Genomic DNA, 20,632 nt, shown 5'->3' with positions numbered 1-20,632 from the left:
GACAGCAGTAGGGGGCAAGTCAGAAATTATCGGTTAAGAAAAAAGTTAAAGTAACAGAGAGAGCTCTGTGGAAAACAGGGACGCTGAAGAAATCAGCACTGGGAACATACAGAATTTTTAAGAAGGAAATTGCCATAGAAAATATCTGTAATAATTGTAGGAGAAGCTCTTTGTTGTTGGAGGCCCGTACGGGAGTTTTGCGGACTAAGACATGTAGAGTCAGGTACCACGAGATAGACACGTTGTGCGTTGCGTGCGGAGAGGAGGAGGAAATGGCTGAACTCTTGTAATTTTCTGTAAAGGGCTTCACTCTACCGTGGAAAGCAGCGGGGCTGCTTTATCCAAGGCATTGGGGTTTAATTACAGTGAAGGGAAAGTAGATTTTAAGCGGGTAGAAATAACCAAGCGAAGGTTGTCTTATTGGTGGCTAAAATCAAGAGAAAAGTAAAATTTCATGTCATAGCTAGGTGGCTTGAGCCCCCGCCCGATTTAAAGGGTTCAGCCGTATCCATCCATCTATTCGTGCAAAACGTACCTAGCTTAATTTTTCTTAACTCAATTCATCTGATTGTCAAAATAGCCCCTTACACATTGACAGATAGCACAATTTGAGCTCAATTTACTGCCTCGGTGTCCATCTTAATGCTCCCATCATCTTTCGAGCCCCTGAAACAAGTGAAACTCTTGCACGCTAGAAAAGATAAGACCACGTATAAAGAGAGTGTCATAGTTCTTCAAAAATACGTCTCGGCGAAAGGAAACCACGTAGACACGCACTGTGGTAAAAAAACGATGGTTTATTTGGCAACATACGAATATCCATGCGTCCAAGCCGTCGATGCTCACGCCTTAAGACCAGCTGTCTGTCTGGAAGGATCAGTCTTTCTTCTAACCTAAATTGTTTTAAGAGAGAATTGTATTAGAAAGAACATAAAATAGCAGCAGTGATGTAGTGTTTAAAATAGCGACAATTAAATTAAACAACTAAAAAGCCAAACTTGCAGACTTTGTTCAAAAAAAATTAAATGTTTCGGGTGTTGTGTGAACATTTCTTCGCTGGTGCACATGGCAGCATGATTCCTGCATTGAGCGTACATTTATTACATTCTGCTTACAAATAGACAAATGCGGCAGTGAAACGCATAAATTTAAGACTTTGTAGTCTGTGTAGTGTCGAACAGTACACGCGGTCACATGTCTCAAGCAAAAAAAAAAAAACGACGATAACGAGTACGCAACTCAGAAGTTTGCTCATTAGCTGCCGTGTAACAGCAGATGATCTTTCAGAAACGTTTTTTATTTCTAGCAATGTCACACATCCGGAGGTGGATCCGGACTTAATTGCCCAGTACTACAGCGATGTTCTGTAGTGAACGTCTTTGGAAAGATTGCTTACAGCAGGAAAAGGACCCTGGATACAGCGTACGAACTTCAACCTCCTTTTGAACACGGTAACACGAACCATTTTAGCAGGATAAGATGTTCGAGAATAGGTTCGCCCCCTAAATGGCGCATTTTGCTGTATGGAGCCTCTTTGAAGAGCACTGGGCTAAGAAATCCGTGCACTGAGCCTGGCGACACTTGCATTAATCCTTGTCCGGTGGTGGGCTATGAACCAACCACCTCCCGCCGCCGAGGCGTACGCCCAAATCACCATGCCACTCGTTTCCTCCCACCCTCTTTCCGTATTCCTCCTGTCCTTTAAAAATGGAGAAGAAAATTTTTTTTCCCTGTTGACTTCCGCACTTGCGAACCCAGGCAATGTGCATGGGGTGCAGCGGACGACAACTCCGTGAAGTAAGGAACGAGCAAATAAGAGCCAACGCTTTAAAATAAGCATTGCGCTCATTTCCGGCGTGATGCTTTAGGGTAAGTCTAAGGGCATCGAAGTAGGTGACCTCATGCCAATTGGCAGACAACCTACGAGGTAAGTGTAGTATAAGAAGAAAAGGGGTTACGTTACTCAGCAGGCACGTTTTATGCAGAGGCTTAAAGCCGCTAACATGACGTGACCAAGTCAAGACCAAAAGGTACTTGGGTCACCGTGCAGCTGCAGTTACGGAAACCCGTAAGGTTATGAACCCCGTCTCTACCGCGGAGATAAGTAAGATTCTATCAGCATAATGCCGTGAGAACTTCAAAAGAATAGGAGATGAGTGTATAAAAAATGCTTGGTGTAAAGAAGGTCAGCATTGTGCGTTAAAATTTTGGTCGTTTGGAATGAGTGAACAACTTCGATGGCGCGAAACTTCAATTTTGAGTTCTTGCAAACATAGGAAAGCGAAAATGAGGACTCTCTACGGGCTACGTACATAGTTTGACAGCAAAGCGATATATAGTTCTTTTTCCTCGGCCTGCTTAGTGGGCCTTCAAAGGGTGTTTATTTTTTTGTGTGGCGGGGGGGGGGGGGGTGGGGGCTAGAATGCGGCTGCAGAGCTTATGTCCAGAAGCCTGTCACTATAGATCCTCGTGGCTTCATCCCTTTCTTTCTATACGGCAAAACATGCGGTGCCGCACAAAGAACTGAAACGTCACAAGCCCCTGTGCTGTGTATGTTGTCGCTGTCTTGTAATGTGTTTTACGCTGTACATTAGAGCAGGGCTGCTGCCGTAGGTGTCTGGGGGAGCCCTGCTCCTCTCGGCGGTCTGCGGTTCGAGGAACAATTAGTTGGGTCACGGAAGTCGTTCTTTTTGAGTAAGGAGGAATTAGGAAAACATGGGAAACGTGCAAGAGAATGAAGAGCGTACTGCAGTGAAAAGGAAGATAAATTCCGTGGCGAGGAAGCGCAGGGCGGATACACCATGGGTCAAGTGCGAAGAGGTAACTGGAAAGAACTGCTTGTGCGCGGGAATATTCTCTTGGAAATCCAGTTCAGTGTTTAAAGCATGCTAGGAATGATGAATGAAGAGAATAAACAAGATAGTGACTGGGAGATCAACATTAGGTGCTCACATGAAACTAGAAATGAGAGAGCGCAACTGGGCGTGGAACTGACATTGATTGAAACTTGAGATTTGCAGAGTACAATCTTGAGTGAAGTACAGCTGCAGAAGACTGATTAACATCGATGGGCAGCTAAGTTTTTTCAAGGCATTTCTGCAGAAGAGCGTTGGGTCTCTCAGGGGTGACCCCAAAGACGCGGGCTCGATCCCGGCTGCGGTCGAATTTAGATGCAAGTGAGATTCTAGAGGCTTGCGTACTGTGCTATGTCTGTGCACGTTGAACAACTCCAGGTGGTCGAAATTTCCGGAGCCGTTCACTACGGCGCCCTTCATAGCCTGAGTAGCTCTGATATGTTAAACCCGCATAAACCAAACTAGAAGAGGTTTCGCTCACGTTGACGAAAGAGGACTAGAAAACTCACGATACAGTGCTCTGAATAGCAGAAAAGGATAAAAAACACTCTAAGCGACGACAAAGAGCTAGAGGTCACGAACTGGAAAAATTCGACGCAAAACACGCTAAGCATCCGCGTATATACTAACGTATCAGCTTGTGGCCTGGAGAGTACACAAAAAACAGGCTGCTCAAAGCAAGAAAAATATAGTACATGCGACTAGTCAGAATTAAATTTATAGGATGGCTCAAAACAGGACCTTACACTGTTGTGGCGTCTCAGCTTTTGAAAAGCAATCTTCTTCTTGAAAAGACTGGACTTTCAGCCATACAAAATCGCTGTATTGCTGCTGTTTAATAAAATATCATCCTATATTTTCTAAGCCTGGTCATCGGCGCCAAGATCAAAAGATACCGACCGTCCCACTTTTTGTGCTGAGAGCGCCGTTGCTAGGCCATCGGCAAAAGTACGCCTGCGCCAATGAATGAGGCGCTTGCCACGAAGGGGTGCTCGCATCACAAAATACCTAAAACGTCGTTAATCGCATGGTTCATTGCAGCTCGTCTAGTGTTGCCGCTGGCTATGATAAAGCGTTCGCATCGCAGACTACCCCCTCGGGGCAGAGAGATTGAAGTGCGTGCGAATCAGCAGCACGCTCCCATTGGCATGTAGTCAAACCCTCTTTTGACCTCTTCACACTTCGCCCACAAGGAGCGCTTTTAGTATTGATTTTGCTTGAACGGCCACTTTTGAACCAGTGACCGGGCATCAAAAATATACTGGCTATGTTCATACATTAGTAAGACAAGGATATTAGTAAAAAAAGGCTGTTGAAAGCAAAATGTGAACTTACCACAAGTGATTCCTCCTAGCAGACCTGTTGCCGAACTTGTCAAAAGTGTCACGATATCAATACCGATGTCGAGCTCTTCAAACCCCTCAACAATGGTGCATATTTGGCCCAAGGCGATTTTCCTCAGGTCTCGCTTCGAAAGCGTGTTTAACAAGCACTGCAAAATTTTTTTGAGAGCAAACACCTTTATTTTAACCCTACATATTGCTTTCAAGGGTTTAGAAAGTTGGACATCAGAAAACGGCGCGAACTTAGCTGATAACACAGTGCTGAACTGGTACTCGCGATGCAATCGCGTATTTGTATTTGAGGTGAACCTAAAAGCAGCGTTAAGAATACAGACTAGCAGATTCACGGCGGCGTGTTTACCTTAAGGAGCAGCGTTTTTTTAAACCGTGGTGAGAAATCTGGGAGCGTTGTGATATGTCTTCTCTGCAAAACAAGTTTTGGCTTCTTTTCGGAGTTCAATTTCGCAGTAATTTATTTAAAACAAATAACTTATAATAAGATATATGCTTATAGAAAACTTGGTTCATTACTTATAAATTTTAAAGATAGATTCGATCGCAGCAAATTGTGCCGATAATTTAGAGTTGCTTATGGTCTAGAGAACGGTAAGAGTGTATCGCACAGTACTATACAGCCATCCATCCCCTCGCAGTTTGGGGGGGGGGGGGGGGGGGTAAAGGTTGCTTCATCACTCACCTCCAGAGTCTCAAACAGCTCCTGATAAACATCATCCTTTAAGCAAGAGAGGGAAATAAAACAAAAATTGTACTTGTGAGTGGAGAAAAGCGCACAATATCTATAAGAAAAATAATTGTTGTGCAGTTTATTTTTTTAAAAACATTCCGGTAAAAAAAAATAGTGGCATTATAAATAAGCAGTGAAAAGTTTACCTCGGCAACTTCACCTCCTTGACATAGCACAGCCAAGTCGTCAACGCACTAGAAAAGAAAAAAATGATCACACGAAATGTATGGCCTCTCACAAAGCAACAATACCCATTTTGGAAACGTGCGTCAGCCTTAAAATCACGTTTACCTTAACACTAGTACATAGCTACTCTAAAAGCGCGTCATAGCGCATATCACCAGCTTGTTATGGTGTCGATGGTTTTATTCATTGCAACACTCGTTTTGCAGTCGTCTACAAAACGTATAAACCACTCTACACCTTCCATGCACTCTGCAGAGGTTTAGTATAGTGAATGCGCAGGAAAGCGTGAACACGGCGTAATACACCCCGCAAGCATTCATCATCGCACATGGCTTTCAGCGCAGCGAAAATAACAGGAGCAAGCCCGGAAATCGATGGCTACACATCGGTGTTCCCTTTAATTTTGCTCGGACTTCTCTGCTGAGCAGAAAAGCGAACAATTTTGCAATATCCATCAGCAAGACTGTTTCCCCTAATCTTCATGTGCAGCCAGATTATGTCGGCTGGAGGAAAGCGGCATCTCTAAATGTCAGTAACGCTCAGAGTAACTCGGAAATTTTTCGTGCTGAAGTTTAAACGCGCGCTCAAGAGCAATAGGGGAAACGTCTTTTATAAAACTGACAGACATCCTCTGAGTCTCTCAGAAGCTGAGATCGGTCCAAACTTGCAAACTTTACCTATGCACTTCGCTTTCTGCCGCTGCCTCCTATGTTCGCCTTCTCTTAGAATGCACTCCGTTACCCCTAATCACCATCGCTTGCCTTCCTTTCGCATTACTTTGCCTTTTTGATTTTTTACTTTATAGAGAACCTGGACGACAAGTGTTTAAAAGCTTCTGCGACGCCCCCTGTGCATCCTTTCCTGTGAGTTCTGAATAAGTGAACGCACGAACTCCACAAAGAGCCCATGGCCATTTGATTCCTGTGGTTTTAGGAAGAGTACACTTGAGCTCACAATTTTTGGATTAGCGATACTGGTCTCTTTCTACCTTTAAAAAATAACCCAATAATTTTCCGAGACTGAACAAGATCAGACCAAACATTCATGATTATTTTCGTTATGTTTTGAAGAACTATTCGGTTCTCATACCTTGCCAAGCAGTCCAATGTCGCCAGTGTTAATGTGGATGGGATCCTTACACGTTTCGCTGGTAGCTAACCAGGGTCCACTTGTCGTCGTACTCGGAACGACGTCGCCTGCGTTTCACAAACAAATTACTTAAAATATAAACCGAGTACAGCAAAATTCACACCAGTTGCTGGCAATATTTCGAAATGATGTTAAACTTCGGAGAGGCAATTTATCTTATTTAATTGCGTAACCGACACACTCTCTTCTTTTTCTGAGCGTGTGATATAATCACGCCCTCTCAGACATTCTTTAGGTAGTTGCGGATAATATAAGAGAGAGAAAACTGCATAACGACAAGCAATTTGCAAAAAAAAAACAGGATGTGATGGAGGGCAAACATCTTTCGCACTGTGTTCCACACCGTGAATACTTTCAATTGCAGTCACATTGAGAACTTTGTAGTATTAGGTGGTGTTAGTGTCACGTCGTGATAGATGAAAATAAATACGGGTTAGAAATCATAGACAAGAAATAGGGACTCTTCCTTATATCCAAACACATTTTTCGTGACGTTGGAGCTTTAGCTTTTCGTTGCATAATTCTGAGAATTAAGTCTTGCATTCAGTGAACTTTTCCCTCATTGGAGACAGCTGTACTTATTTTATAATGAAAAGTAAACTATATATAGAAGAGCAGCCATTGTTTCATACATGCCTCTATGTGCCGACAGTAGTCAAATTTTTGGAGCTTGCCGTCCTGAGTATATCGCTACAAAACTGTCTATATATTGTTAAAATGTTGGTGATATATACCTTGCATTCTATAACTGATGACATCGAATTTGTTTGTTCTTGTCTTTGCATTAAATGTACCCACCCTTTTCATTGCATTACTGCTTACTGGTCTATAACTGTTTTATCTGGAAGTTGTCTATGTTTTTAAGTGCGCCCAGCTCTGTAAAAACCCCGGTTGGGGTTGCCGCAAATCGAAATAAAATAAATAATGATTTCCAAGGTGACTAAATGGCCGCTAGAGAATAAAATCCGGTTAGCCTTTCTAACTCATGCGCTTTCGACGTTGACTTTTGAAAGAACACTCGTTGCACCGACGGCATGAATGCGGGAAGTGAAGCCGGATTTAATTACTTCCGAATGTCACCATGATGTAAATTGCTCAAAAAACAAATGAAAGTTTTCCTGTCGGGTGTAATGTAACAAAACCTACTTGCAGTAAAACTCTATTTTGTGTGTGCTACAAGTCAACTGAGTACGAAAATTGAAAAAAAGAATTGAGACAAAGGAAACGAAGAAACACTTACTTAAACCAAGGCTGTTGAGGAGAATTGCTCCGACGCCTTGAAGTGCTGACAGAATGCCGTCTGTTGATCCGTACTTAATGATACCTTGCAAAGCGCACTGCAGGAAATCGACGCCACTTTAGGCCACAAGAAAATTTTTCATTTCTTCTGAAAAGATTGTACCTTTAAGGCAAGCCTCAGTTTTACTTATTTGCTTTCTTTGGAAACAAAAAAGTAAAAGTTAAACGTCGTTAAGCATATAGTGCCATGAAGAGGAGCAAGTCAAACGATGAAATTTTGCAACATCTTATGCAGAACATACAGTCTATTTCTTTGCAAGAAAGACTACGAGTTTGATGACACCCCCACGCTGGACCCATAAGTCACCAGACAGGTTGTCTAAGGTTTTTGCAGATCCTTTTTTTATTATTGAAATTAAAATTTGTTTTTTTGGAAGGGAGACGGCGCAGTATCTGTCTCACATATCGGCCGACACCTGAACTGCGCCGTGAGCGGAAGGATAAAGAAGGGATTCAGATAAAAAAAAAAAAGAAAGAGGGGCCGTAGTAGAGGGCTCCGAAATAATTTCGACCACATGGTGCCGAAACGCTAAGGCGGCCGTGTTCTTTCGGATGGCAGTGCACGGTAGAACCAACTAATTTACCATGCACTGAAATCGCAAAGAAAACGGCCACCTCAGCGTTCCGCCTCCATCGAAACGCTGCCGCGGTCAGGTTCGAACCCGGGTACTCCGGATCAGTAGCCGAGCGCCCTTGGATTGTTTTATGCCGTAGGCCGTATCCTCGACTTAGGTTGCGTGTATAAGTCCTAATTATTATTGTTTACAATTCCTATAAAACATTGCCTCGCCAATAGTACGCGCATTACATTCGTAACAGTGTTGGAGAAAGATGCAAAAAAACCCTCCGAGTCTCACGACGGAAAACAAAGAGAGAGTGGAGGACTGGTCCAGTGAACAGCCGGACAACAGTCTGAGTGCAATGCGGAGGAATACATGTGCGTTCTGTCTTCCTATGCCACACTGTTATAGAAAAAACATAATCAACCACATCCGCCTCCGCTGCTTTAATTGCAGTAGGCGTGCAAGTTATTAATCACAATATTCTCGCTTAAATACGAGTATAGAAATTTATGTCCGAAAAGAAAAAAATAAACAGCAATAATAAATTTGTTGAGAATAAAATTAACGGTTCCAATCGCAAAAACAGCACTGTAGCAACAAAAATCAAAGGTTAATTGCACTTACGCTAGTGAACTTGTTAACAACTGTTGTTACGGGAGTCTGCAAAAGAAAATCACATAAATGCGCTTATGCTGATCAGGCAGATAATACAAAAATAGGATTGAAGGGTTATCGCCTTATTCAGAATATCAAGAAACTACGCTCTTCGTGTAAAGGCAAATACCCTTACCAGTGGGTTGTCGCAGTAATCGGTGTTTCCGCCCAGACACTGAAAGTTTAGTGAATAAATGCATTCAATAAGTTAACCACAGTATGGCGAGCACTAGTGCAAAGTGCTTGAGAAGGTAAACGTTTCTGCACAGGGCCGTCTGTTCTAAGCTGCTGAAATTCACTGCGCGCAACAAGAGACGAGCTTTGCAGAGGTTTAAAATGGCCGACATCCACGGGAGCACAAAAGGTGCGAATGTTGTGTACGGTTCGTCTGACTGCATTCGCGGCCGCATGTCATGAGCATCATTTATGTTTCAGTACTGGTCCGCCTAAAAAGTAATCATCTTGAAATTGCGCATGTGCGCTTCTCCTTTCAGCCCTTCTCGCTTTAGGATAATTCATACGCACAAATCTGTGCGCTGCAAGATCTTTCCTTTAAAACTGCAAGTTTGTCAAGCATAGGTAATTAAGAGAATGGCAGCAATTTTTTTCGCTGTGATCTTTTTTTACAAAGTTTAGCAGAAAACATCGAGAAACAAGTGCAGACGCGACGCTAGCTTTCTGAATCTTGGATAGCGTCGAGGACGCTACGGTTCTTCCACTGTATGATTCCGCCAATAACAACTTTTTATATGTTTAGAGATGACATTTTCCAGCTGAAGTCACAAAGTGCAAAGAGATAAAACATTGCGAAATGCAACGCACCAAAGTTAATAATGAGGTACTGAGGTCCATATGAATATAAATTTGAGGTGCTATAAAATTAGAAGCTCGAAAAACAGCGCTTTGAAAGACAGTTTTCTTTGTCGCCTGGATTCGCCGAAATTACTGTTAACGTCTCTATGAAAGAAATATGAGCTGCTATACTATACTTACATCTGCTATGTCGAGTACGTTGTTCAAGGTGATATTGATGCATTCTGTAGGACAAGGAAAATGTGTTTTAACACTCATATGACATCAGATTATTGAAATACGGGGCATAATAAAAAAAACGAACAACCTAAATTTAATACAAAAAGGGGATTGATATTGTGTGCCGAACCAACAGTGCGATCATTACTTTTTTAAATTGAGACCTCTTATTCATGATGCTTTCTCATTCGGCGCCTTATAGAAGGCTCGTTTGCGTGCGCAGCTAAGCGTCTTACAAGATGACGAGCTCTGTATTGCCGAGCTTCGTTTCTTTTCCCGCCGTTTGTCTGTTGTAGTGTCGGCGTTGTAGCGCGCTTTTTGAACCGGATGTGCACCAAACTGGAATCAGTTATTGCATTGCTTGCATCTTTTTTTGTGTATACTTGCATTAGTGAAAACATTACTGAAGATCTGTACTATTTTATGGCTTAGTTTCGAGTGGAGATGAGCGAGGGTGGTTCAAACTCCCGGCACTAATGCTATATAACTCCAGCTGGCGTGGCACAGCTCACGCTCCGAGCTTTTGGGATGTAAACGCAGAAGGGACACACATTCTACACCCACGCAGCGCAGCCGCTGTCTCAATGCTGCAGATTGGGTGACTTGGTTATTGATCTTTGATACTAAGCCCTGCGTGAAGTATTGAGACATGGCAAAAACACCTGCCCTGTGAGATTTTATTCCTACATGCTAGCCCTACCTGCTGCTAATAAGAATAAAATCCTTTTCCGTCTCTTACTTTGCCATGCCCTTTTTTTCTCAAAGTCTCTCAAATCGACAGCGGATTGCTCTAAAACAAATTTCTGACACAGAAGACCAAATCGACCAGACATTGCGAACTTCCAACGGATTTTATTGCTTTGAAAGTGGGAGCTTATATAGGCAGTGAGGAAAATACACACACCAAAAAAAGAGGAATACTAGTCACGCCAGCGGGCGTGTCCTGAAAAACGCAGGGCAATTTTTCTAATCAAAATATACAAAGAAACTTGAGTGTCACGTAGGAGCATCAGCCTTTCTCTTAACGTGGTATGATTCCTACACCTCACGTTCTATTGTGCTCCTGCTTCTGCATATAACTTGATGTTCGTAGGTTGTCGCTCGCAATCCTTGCATGCATTGCAATGAGCGGGTGAGATCGCCCCTTCTTTATTAGAGCGAAAACACTTATACGCTAACCAAAACGTACCAAGAACCTTGTCACCATAGATACGTTCGCTGTGCTTACAGTCGCGAGCAATATCAGAGGCAACAACGTAGGAGGATTGAGTTTATGATTACTTCATGATTGTGTGCAACAACCAGAGATTTTTTGTTTTCAACTAATTTTTCTCTTGACGTATAATGCCCAAGAATGGTTTTCAAATTCAGTGAGGAAATAATCAGAAAATTTACAATTTTGTGAAAAGTCTGTTCGTGCTTTTATTCCTCTCGGCTTTACGAGCTTGCAATCTTGTGCCGTTGCTAGGTGGCCGGAGTTACTACCCGAGCTTACCGGAGCTCGGATAGTAACTCGGCTGAGTTCGGGCAAGTTAGTTTGGAGGAGCGTCGCGCCAGCTGCGCGAGAGATTTCATGGGAAGAACAACATGGGTCGCACAATTCGCACCTGTGGCTGCGACGGAGACAGCCACCTGCCAGTGCAGTGGGGCATCTCTTAACCGCTGCGCCACTGCACCTGTAGTGGTCTAAGGACTCGTCGCCATCTCTGAATGTAAATCTAAAGTGACTAAATCGGCATATATGCGCATTAACACACCGAAGATAACACGCCAAACAATTAAGGCGGAGATAAATTGCCCCCTCTAATTGAAGAATGAACTGTTGCTTTCGCACGTCTACTCGGTTTTACTACGCTAAACCCCTATCATTTTTTTATATGTTCTGAATGCTCCCTTACGCAGCCAATTACACAGCAGTCTTTCAGCCCTATGTAGGTTCGTCTACACTTCAGCGGAATTTAGTAGACGACCGACCTGGCATATTTCACCAATTTTCCGGCATCCTTCCTTCCGCATCCACGCGGTCGAGTTCCCTCGCCACTGATCCTGGGGCAGAGCCCTGCGATCTTCGCTGGTGCTGAAAACACCACATGGATGCCATGCCTTTTTGACACGTTCTGTATATTGTGGGAAACTTTGTGCACATAAGGTACAATCGTGAGCTTGCTCTTTCCAAATGTCTGTTCAGTCCTATTGTTGCATTTTACTGCTTTTGTCTTCGACATGTTCCGACCAACAGGCGATAAAACAACCCAAGGGAAGCCGGCTAAACGCAGATGTGTTCCATAACACCGCTGTCTTGCTTCCGTAGGTGGCTAAGATGAGCAAAGACATGTTTGAAGCCTATTGAACGGTGTCAAAAATGAAGGCGTCTGCGTCTATGGTTTATCAGGCACTTTGACTTAGCGGGAGTCGACTTCTTGAGGAAGCGCAAACCCTAGAGCCTTCGCGCATGCACACAAACCACAGGCGAACAATCCTTAGCTCAGCACAGGGGGGTCACTATTTTTCCTGTGTCATTTTTCTTCATTTCTTAACGGTTCGTATAAATTTAATTTTACGCACAGTAAAATAAGTTGACAATTAGATTCCTGTCTGTACGTGCGGCATTAGCGAATTGACAAACAAAAACACTGGTTAAAGGTTGCAGCAAATGTAACGATTGATGTTCGCCGGGGACATTCGGATATCAAGGTCAGTTCAGTCCATTCCTGCTGTCGCAGATGCCGAGTTTTAATGTCAGTGAAAATTTGAGTTTGGTTTTTAAGCCAAAACAATTGCGCAGTGATTGTCTCACATCTTAGTGTGCACCCGAACCGCGCCGTAAGGTAAGAGAGGAACGTGGGAGTGAAAGAAGAAAGCAAGAAAGAGGTGCCGAAGTGGAGGGCTCCGGAATAATTTCGACGACCTGGGGATCTTTAACGTGCACTGATATCGCACAATACAAGGGGGACCTTTGTGTTTCGCATTCATCGAATTGTGGACGCCGCGGTCGGGTTCGAAACTGGGCACCCAGATGAGTAGCTGAGCAGTCTAACCACTGAGCCACAACGGTGGGTTCAGTGTGAGCACTTCTATGCTTTGTGTGCACAATCGAGCGCAAGGACTTCGTGTTCGGCGCCAGCCTGGTTCTTCGTTCCTTGATCTACGTTTGTGCTTCAGCACATTCATTGGAAATGTTACGGATGAAAAAAAAAGGAAACACCAGTGCTTGAAAAAAGGACGCAAGCCGCAGGAAACATTCAGACAGCAGCGTTGGTTTACAGCTGCTGATATCCAAACCGCAGTTGCAGTAAATATGATAAGCGTAAGAGTGCAAAAAAGAAATGAAAACGCAATAACTCTTGTTGGCGCGTATCTAAAACGCTATTGTCGGATAGGCGAAGTGCGGGGCGCGCAGGCGAGTGGGTCTCTGTTTTTGAGTTCATTATACTCTTCGCTATGTGTTCAAAGCTGGATGCATTCACTGTCTCTGCTGGTTGCAGATGCACATAGCACCGCCATGACTCGCTTTTGAAGCCATATTGACTCACACGAAACACAGTGCAGTCCGCAGGACGCTAATATCTGGCATATTCAAGGAGAAAATTATGCTAAGCATGCAAGGCGACAGGTTACTGTTTTGACGGGGTCACTCTATTATGAGTTTCGTTTTATTACCGATAATATGGAATACAAAAACTACAAGCGCTTGTAGGATAACGCTACTTTCTGCGCTTTCCTTGGTCTTTTATGTTGTGTTCCGCACTTTTTGTTTTTTGTAGTATGCTATATGGTATGCTGTATGGTGTTTAACGTGCAAAGTGGCACAAGAGATATGAGGAACGTCGTATAGTGGAGGAGGACTTGCAGTGACCACGCACTGCCCACGGTTGATTTTTGCTCTTTGCTTGCATGGAATCGCGCTCACTGGGGCCGGGATACAATCCCGGCCCTCCGGATCAGTAGCTGAGCGTATTAACCACTGAGACACCGCAGCGGATGCGTTTCCTTCTCTTTAGCATTCATGAACTAATCGTAGAGCAAATTCCTTATTTTTTGTGCACCATTTTACAGAAGAATAGAGGCATGGATCAGTGCTGCTTCAAGAAACATGATATTCTTGACATTCTATGGACATTTCAGAAAGCAGCTTGACACCTCCTATAAATACGTCATTTGAGATTCGGATTCTTGATTGTGCAGAACGAAGAACCTTACTGGCAGGTTAATATTGTGTAGCGCAAGACTCAGCGACATCTGTGGAGGTATCCTCATTTATATATAGAGAGGTAAATAACTTCATAGAGACACTGATAAGCGAAATCTATAGACAACTCTTTAGACCATATATACTTTCTTCAACTAGCAGCCCTCTCTAGTCCCCGCGAAAGTGAGCTTCTCCTCTGGCGGAGCGTTTCGCAGGAATAGCAGGAGATCTAGAGTGGCACATTTTTCCGCTCCCCGCATATCCGTCTCCCTAAACGTTAAGGACCCTCCAGTTGACTATAGGTCTAGTCTCTTTATACCCACATCGTTCCACGCAAAACACCCGCCCGTTACGCTTCCCTGCGCTGTCGCCAAACCGTCCTTTTTAACGGTGAGCTCCCTCCGGTTAAGCCGCCTACTAATATTACTACAAAAACGCTGATGGTGAACCCAAAAGAAGTCCCTTTAAGCCAGGGCGCGGAGGGGGGGGGGGGGGGGGGGGGGGCTTATGGGGCTTCAGCCTTCAACCCGGAATTTTTTCGAACTGTCGCGCACCGCTCACCAAAACAACCGCCGACGCCGCAAGTCATTCTGGATTTTGTCACCTACAGTGTCTTTTCTAGAACAGAAAAGACGCGAACATTGCTAACTCGTGTTGAATTTCGTGACAATGTCCATGCTCCTGGAGTGATGTAACGCAAGGGGTCTCATCCTAGCACAAATTTTCATGGTCCTATCGATGGCTCGTTGTTGCGACTAACATTTAGGTAAAATTACTCGCAATACATGACCGGTGACAGCTGCTGCTGCGGAGTACTCTCGAATGAAGGACAGCGTCATTGAGATTTTTCCCTGGCCGTTGCATATATGTACGAAATTGTGAAGATTCTTGAACGACAAACATTAATTTAAATATTTGTCCTATGCTTGCAAATTTCATGGCCTTTACGTTTTTGATATCAGCGGCATGCACTGCTCTGCTGGTTCCGGACTGATATTGTTGTAGACTTCGTGTAATATTTTCTTAACTTATTAAATACGAAAAAAACACGGAAGCATTGGTATAAGTTATGTCTGCCACGAGTGAACGATAAGGGAATAGTTCGTATGACACGATTACAAGACATAAAACTGAGCACGGCACAAGACACAGGAGAAAAGCAAATAGGAAGAGCTCGTCCTGTTTGCTTCTCTCTTGTGTCTTGTCCCCTGCTCAGTGCTGTGTTTTTTAATCATGTCTGCCACGTTTTAAAACATACGAATACATTCTTTTCTTTAAAAAATACATATTTCACATGTCTAGTGACAATGCGTAGCGTTATCTAATACACAATGCATTTTAGTGCCATGGAGTAGTCCTTGCCAGGTTTTCGGCTTCGAATGTGCGCTCCGAGTGGACTGGAGAGAGAGAGAGAGAATTAACATTTCTTTCTAGAAAAGAGACCGGAGCGGATTGGGTGTGGGGCACTCAGTCCAAGACACCAGTGGCTTCCGACGATTCTTTGGCGATGGCGACTAACGTCTCCTGGTCTTCCAGGGCGCCGCCGGCCAGCGTCACGTCCCACTGCTCCAGCTCCGTGTTGTGCGGCTTTAAGTGGTTCGGTTTAGCTGAGCATGTCCATGTAATGTGCGTGAATGTGGGAAGTTCGCCATACCAGGGACATGTATCTGCGTATAATATTGGGGGAATGCGGTGTATTTGCTGGAGATTGAGGAAAGTGCGCGGTAGGTGCGTCTTAGGTGGTAGGAGTCCTCCGGAAAAAGTGCCTTATGTGGCGGGGGGCTGCAGACGCCTGTTTAGGCGGAGGGTCTCTAGGCGGGTTGTAAAATAGGTTGAGAGGGGTAGAGAGTAGAGTCAGTGTGCCCCGCTCGGGTGGTATAACCTCGATATAGGGCATCTGCCCTAATATTGCCATCGAGGCCTGCATGCCCTGGGACCCAGGTGATAATTAACGGGATGATACTGGGGATGGCCGCCCAGTACGCGGAGAACCGTGCGCAGGACACGTCCACTCATATAGGCTCTACAGGTGGCTTGAGAGTCTGTAAAAATATGGTTGCCGTGATGTTGGGTGTCGCTCATTTTGATGGTAATGGCTCTTGCAATGGCTTCTACGGCCGCCGGATCCGGTGCCGTGAAGGACTCTCTAAGGTAAGGGGTGTTGGCGTGGTTGACAGAAGCGCAAGCATATTATTGGGTTGTGCAGAGGAAGCCGATATCCACATACATAGACGAGGAGTCCTGGCTGTATTGCCTGCGGAGGCTGCGAAGACGGGCCTGACGGCGCAGGGCCTGTTACTAGTGGTTCATATAAGGCGAGAGATAGGGCCCATGTAAAGGCGTGAGCGGACAGCCTTTGTAAGAAGTCCGGTCAGGGCCATGGTCCTGGTGGCTTGCGCGTCGCCTATCCTTGAAAGGATGGCCCTACCTGCCAAGGTGGTGAGGAGACGAGTCTGTAGGAGTTCAGAACAGATTCCTGGATTTCCGCAAACGTGTTGTAAATCCTGAGTGCAAGCAGTCTAGTAGTGGATGTACACATGGAAAAGGCCAGAGCTGTTTTAAAGAGGGCACGGAAAAGGATATCGATCCTACTCTCGGTGGTGTGATCAATATTGTGGTATGGGAGAATTTACTGGATTCGACTCACGGCCAGGGCCGTGACGAGGCGGATTGTGTCATCCTCGCACGTGCCCTTGCGATGTCCAGTGATACGTCGTATCATACGTGCGATATTGAGCCCAGACGTGCGTAGTCTGGCAAAGGCGCGGGTGGGCTTGCCGTCATGCTGTACCTAGAGACCAAGCGCTCGGATGAGTGGTAATTTTTCTATAGGGTGGTTGTGAATTTCGAGCTGATTGGGCGGAGGGAACGATAGCGGTGACCATGAATACACATGTTTTCCAATTTTCCGGCGCACACTGCATCCCGCTGGCCTGAACAAATTGCTTAACCACAGTAATGGCTGTTTTGAGGGCTAGCTCTTTGGCAGCGAGGGATCCTCTACTTGATGAGGTAATGTCATCCGCATGGATGGTATATCGGATGTCGGAGAGGTTGGGCGAGAGGGGCCATGGATATATATTGAATATAAGTGGTGATAGGACAGTACATTGTGGAGTGCCTTTGTCAGGTGCTTGAAAGGGGCATGATCTATTACATCCGATACCTATTGTGGGGTGTGCGGGCAGTGAGGAAGGTGGATATATGTTAGAAGATATGAGATCCACAGTGTATCTAATTTTCACCTTCTAGGATTGCAGAATACGAAACCTTGTCGAAGACGCCCATAATATCAAGTGTTAGAAGAAGGAGCTCTCCGAAAGGAGGTATCCCTGTGCGGACCTCGTGTTTGAGAAGAAGAAAGGCGTCTTGCGTAGAAAGACCTGGTAGAATGCCGGGCATAAAAGGGGGCAAGAGATGATCTTCAATATAGTTTTGGAGGCGTGTTTTGATGATTCGCCTGAATTTCGATGGTGAGATCCCGCCAAAGCAGGAGGTGAGCGATATGGGCCTGAGAGCAGAGAGGGATGGTGGCTTTTTGGTGTCGGGATGAGTATAACTTCTGCGTGTTTTGAATGAGGGGGTATTTTGCCTTGGGTCCACAGTTCATCATTGATGTATTGGGTAAGTGCTTGAGAGGATCATTGGACAGTTTGCGTAGCATTGCGTTAGGGATTTTTTTGGCACCTGGGGTTCTAGAGTGGCTACAACCGCGGGCAGTCGCGAAGACCTTATCATAATTTATTGGCGCATCGAGTTCCAGGTTGGTATGGCCGGTGTAAGTGGTAGATGAGGCAAGTGGCTGTCGAGCTTCAATATATTTGGAGCAGAGGGTGTCCAGAACATGAGTGATCGGGCCTAAACTTGATGCCAGGTAATTTTTCAGTGCTCTGAAGCTCTCTTTCTCACTATAGTGCGCAATTGCTGGTCGCTACAAGGCACAGCGACACAATTCCTATATTGTCTTCCAGATCACTCGCAGGTTTTCATTAGCCTATATAGACCCATAAGCCACTGATCATTACATGTAATGGGTTACACGCAGAAGGAGATCGTAAAATACCTTTATGAGGTCATTTACAGCGGCAAATAACAAATGAACGTTAAATATGGCTTCGGTATATTAACTGAAGTCTGCCGCGACCAAAATCCACCGCAATCTTGATGCGCTATAGAACAGACACGCAAGGCGGGCTCGAATGCTGTTATCTGAAGAAATTCTCCAGCTTAAACCTCGAGCTACATAATTTATAGTGTGATACTGAGCTTCTGTGCCTTTGGAGAGTATGGAAATGACACACTTTACACCCCTTTTAATAGTGATTAAGAGAAGTCCGGTCGTTCCGTTACAACGAAAAACATGAAATAGTACGCATATAAAACTGGAAGACGTCTCACGCTTTCTGAACATTCAACCAGGCATAAAAAAGATTCCTTACTTGGTTTAGCAGAAAGGGTCGATGCAGGTGCAAGGACAAGCAGTGCGACGGCGGCAACAGTAAATGCCTCTGGGCAACTCATCCTGAGATTTTAATTTAAAAAATCCTAAATACAGGTCTAGCCGAGCTATGGTGTCTGTTTGTACAAGACTGCTGTGATCGCTTTATATAGCCTGAATGGCTAGGCATTTTTAATACGCTCAACGAAGTGATGCCGCAAACTGCAGCTGGTGCCACGAGCCACACGTGCCAAGGTTGCCTCGGTCATTTGTGTCAGCGCATCCGCTTTTCTACAGAGGGTAGCCTGCGTTCAAGTTTCGGCGTTTTCCCTTCGCGTTATCATAAATGAGCTGTTCAAAACAGGCAGCACGGATGAGCGAGTTTTGCTTTCCTGGAACGGTGACGCATTTCCGTCCTCTTTCCCGTGATAAACAGGGCTGACGCATCCATCAGTGTTGCGATCATGATACTTCATCAATAATATTGTACATGTTCGCAACCTAACGAAGGCGTTCAATTGGCGCTCACGTGTTGGTAGTGTAACTAATTTGTGTCGTGACCTGTTAACAAATATTAGGTTGATATCCATCCTGGAGCAGGCAGTGTGACTGGGCGCGTAGGAGGGAGGGCGCGGTTCTTGTGGGAACCTGCCCGTGGTAGTTCAGTCGACACTACAATGTCCAGTACACATTCAGTAATAGTTATACTCTGTACTACGCTTTACAGGTGGCACAGAATAAGTTGTACTTGACAGCGGTGCAAGTCCTGCGATATTTGTACCGTCCAGACTTACCACACAGTGTGTACGATGCCAGTGGACTGGACAACAAAACTGATGTGTATATACTTCACCCCAGAATGCGGCCGATGTTCAGGGAGTTTTAGAATGCATTAGCTTCAAAACCTCCACCGTAAAGGAAAAGCGTCCGGCATTGTCCCGCTTAGGTTTTTGAACCGTTCTCACCACCTTTCGCCCGCTGAGTGGAAAGAGCAAACTATTTTTTTTTTGGCTAGTTCTCTCGCAGCAGTTATTTAAGATGTGTAAGCCGCAAATTATTTGTCTTTTTGTTTTTGCTCTGTCCATAAAGGTTTTGAGTGAAATACCTTTCCGAATTGTATATTCCGTTGGGGGTGATTACCTCTACATGTTTCTTTCGCAAATCAGATAACTGCCCGACTTCACTACGCATGTAATCATCGGCAGTCGTGCCATGAACATGCAAATATAAATGCGACATTGATGACACATACAGATGACATTGATGACAATATGTAGGGGACATTGACGACATTGAAATACGGCCAGTTAAGCATACAGCTGATATAATCGCGCCCATACTAGCTCATACCTTCAACCTGTGTCTTTCCTGTCTTCAACCTCTGTCTTCTACCTCTGCAGTCTTTCCCGTAAGAATGCAATTAGCAAAATTTGTTGTCCTTTGCAAAAGATGTTATAGAGATGTCCTTGGAAACTAAAGACAAATTTCGATTCAGCCAGTGTTCTAAAATTTCTTTGAAAAAATATTTTTTCAAAGAATGTCAAAGTTCCTTAATAATATTATCCTGCTAACTCCATTTCGGTTTGTTTTCTGCAAAGGCAAATCAACAGAGCTTGCCTTACTACAACGTAAAGAATACATAATAACACAGCTCGAAAACAAAGTCATTTTCGTTGTATTTTTGTGGATTTTTGAAGGCTTTTGAACTGGTAGATCACAAAATCTTGCTAAACACATTGCAGTGCTATGGTATAACAGGAAGAGCACTATCAATAATGAACTGTTATTTATCATTTATGCAGCAAATGGTATTGATTGATGGTATGCAATCTGAATCGAAACTTCTTTTATGTGGTGTCACTCAAGGGAGTACACTGGGGCCTTCGCTGTTTAATATTAACATAAGTGATATTGTCCATATTAGCCATAATGCGAAGTTTGTCATTGATGCTGAAGATACGAGCGTATTTTTCGCTGGTAATGACATTCATGACCTTATCTATGAGTGTAATACGCACAATGAAAGCTCTGGAGGATTGGTCTACAGAAAATTTAATGCAGATAAACGTGTGCAAGCCTAAAGCGGTCATATTCAGGTCGAAAAATAAACTCATGCCTCCGCACGAAGGTATTATTTTAAACTTGCGTGGTTTAGAAATATTCGAGCAGTTAAAATACA

The 20,632-nt window shown here is 44.3% G+C and overlaps 1 protein-coding gene across 1 annotated transcript; it reads right to left on the bottom strand.

The window, feature by feature from the left end:
• Positions 1 to 779: 779 nt before the first annotated feature.
• LOC144132412 (uncharacterized) lies at positions 780 to 18,618 on the bottom strand. Its single transcript, XM_077664811.1, has 10 exons — positions 18,455 to 18,618; positions 9,788 to 9,831; positions 8,931 to 8,969; positions 8,765 to 8,800; positions 7,519 to 7,615; positions 6,219 to 6,325; positions 5,090 to 5,137; positions 4,896 to 4,931; positions 4,191 to 4,347; positions 780 to 893 (listed from the first exon to the last, which is right to left on the bottom strand). The coding sequence occupies exons 1-10, from the start codon at positions 18,534 to 18,536 to the stop codon at positions 889 to 891; spliced, it is 651 nt and encodes a 216-aa protein (XP_077520937.1). The 5' UTR covers positions 18,537 to 18,618; the 3' UTR covers positions 780 to 888.
• Between the last annotated feature and the right edge of the window lie 2,014 nt (positions 18,619 to 20,632).

This window comes from Amblyomma americanum, chromosome 5, assembly GCF_052857255.1.
Source record: "Amblyomma americanum isolate KBUSLIRL-KWMA chromosome 5, ASM5285725v1, whole genome shotgun sequence".
Lineage (NCBI taxonomy): Eukaryota > Metazoa > Arthropoda > Arachnida > Ixodida > Ixodidae > Amblyomma > Amblyomma americanum.
The sequence above is the reverse complement of the archived record's forward strand: the minus strand, read 5'-3'. Positions and strand labels throughout refer to the sequence as shown.

What these genes read in the sequence shown, in the direction of transcription:
- LOC144132412 (XM_077664811.1), bottom strand. Translation starts at nt 18,536, where the DNA reads ATGAGTTGCCCAGAGGCATTTACTGTTGCCGCCGTCGCACTGCTTGTC. An exon ending in TTGTTAACAAGTTCACTAGC is followed by an intron (nt 7,616 to 8,764) that starts GTAAGTGCAATT and finishes GATTTCCTGCAG; the next exon opens with TGCGCTTTGCAAGGTATCAT. An exon ending in AAGGAGGTGAAGTTGCCGAG is followed by an intron (nt 4,932 to 5,089) that starts GTAAACTTTTCA and finishes TCTTGCTTAAAG; the next exon opens with GATGATGTTTATCAGGAGCT.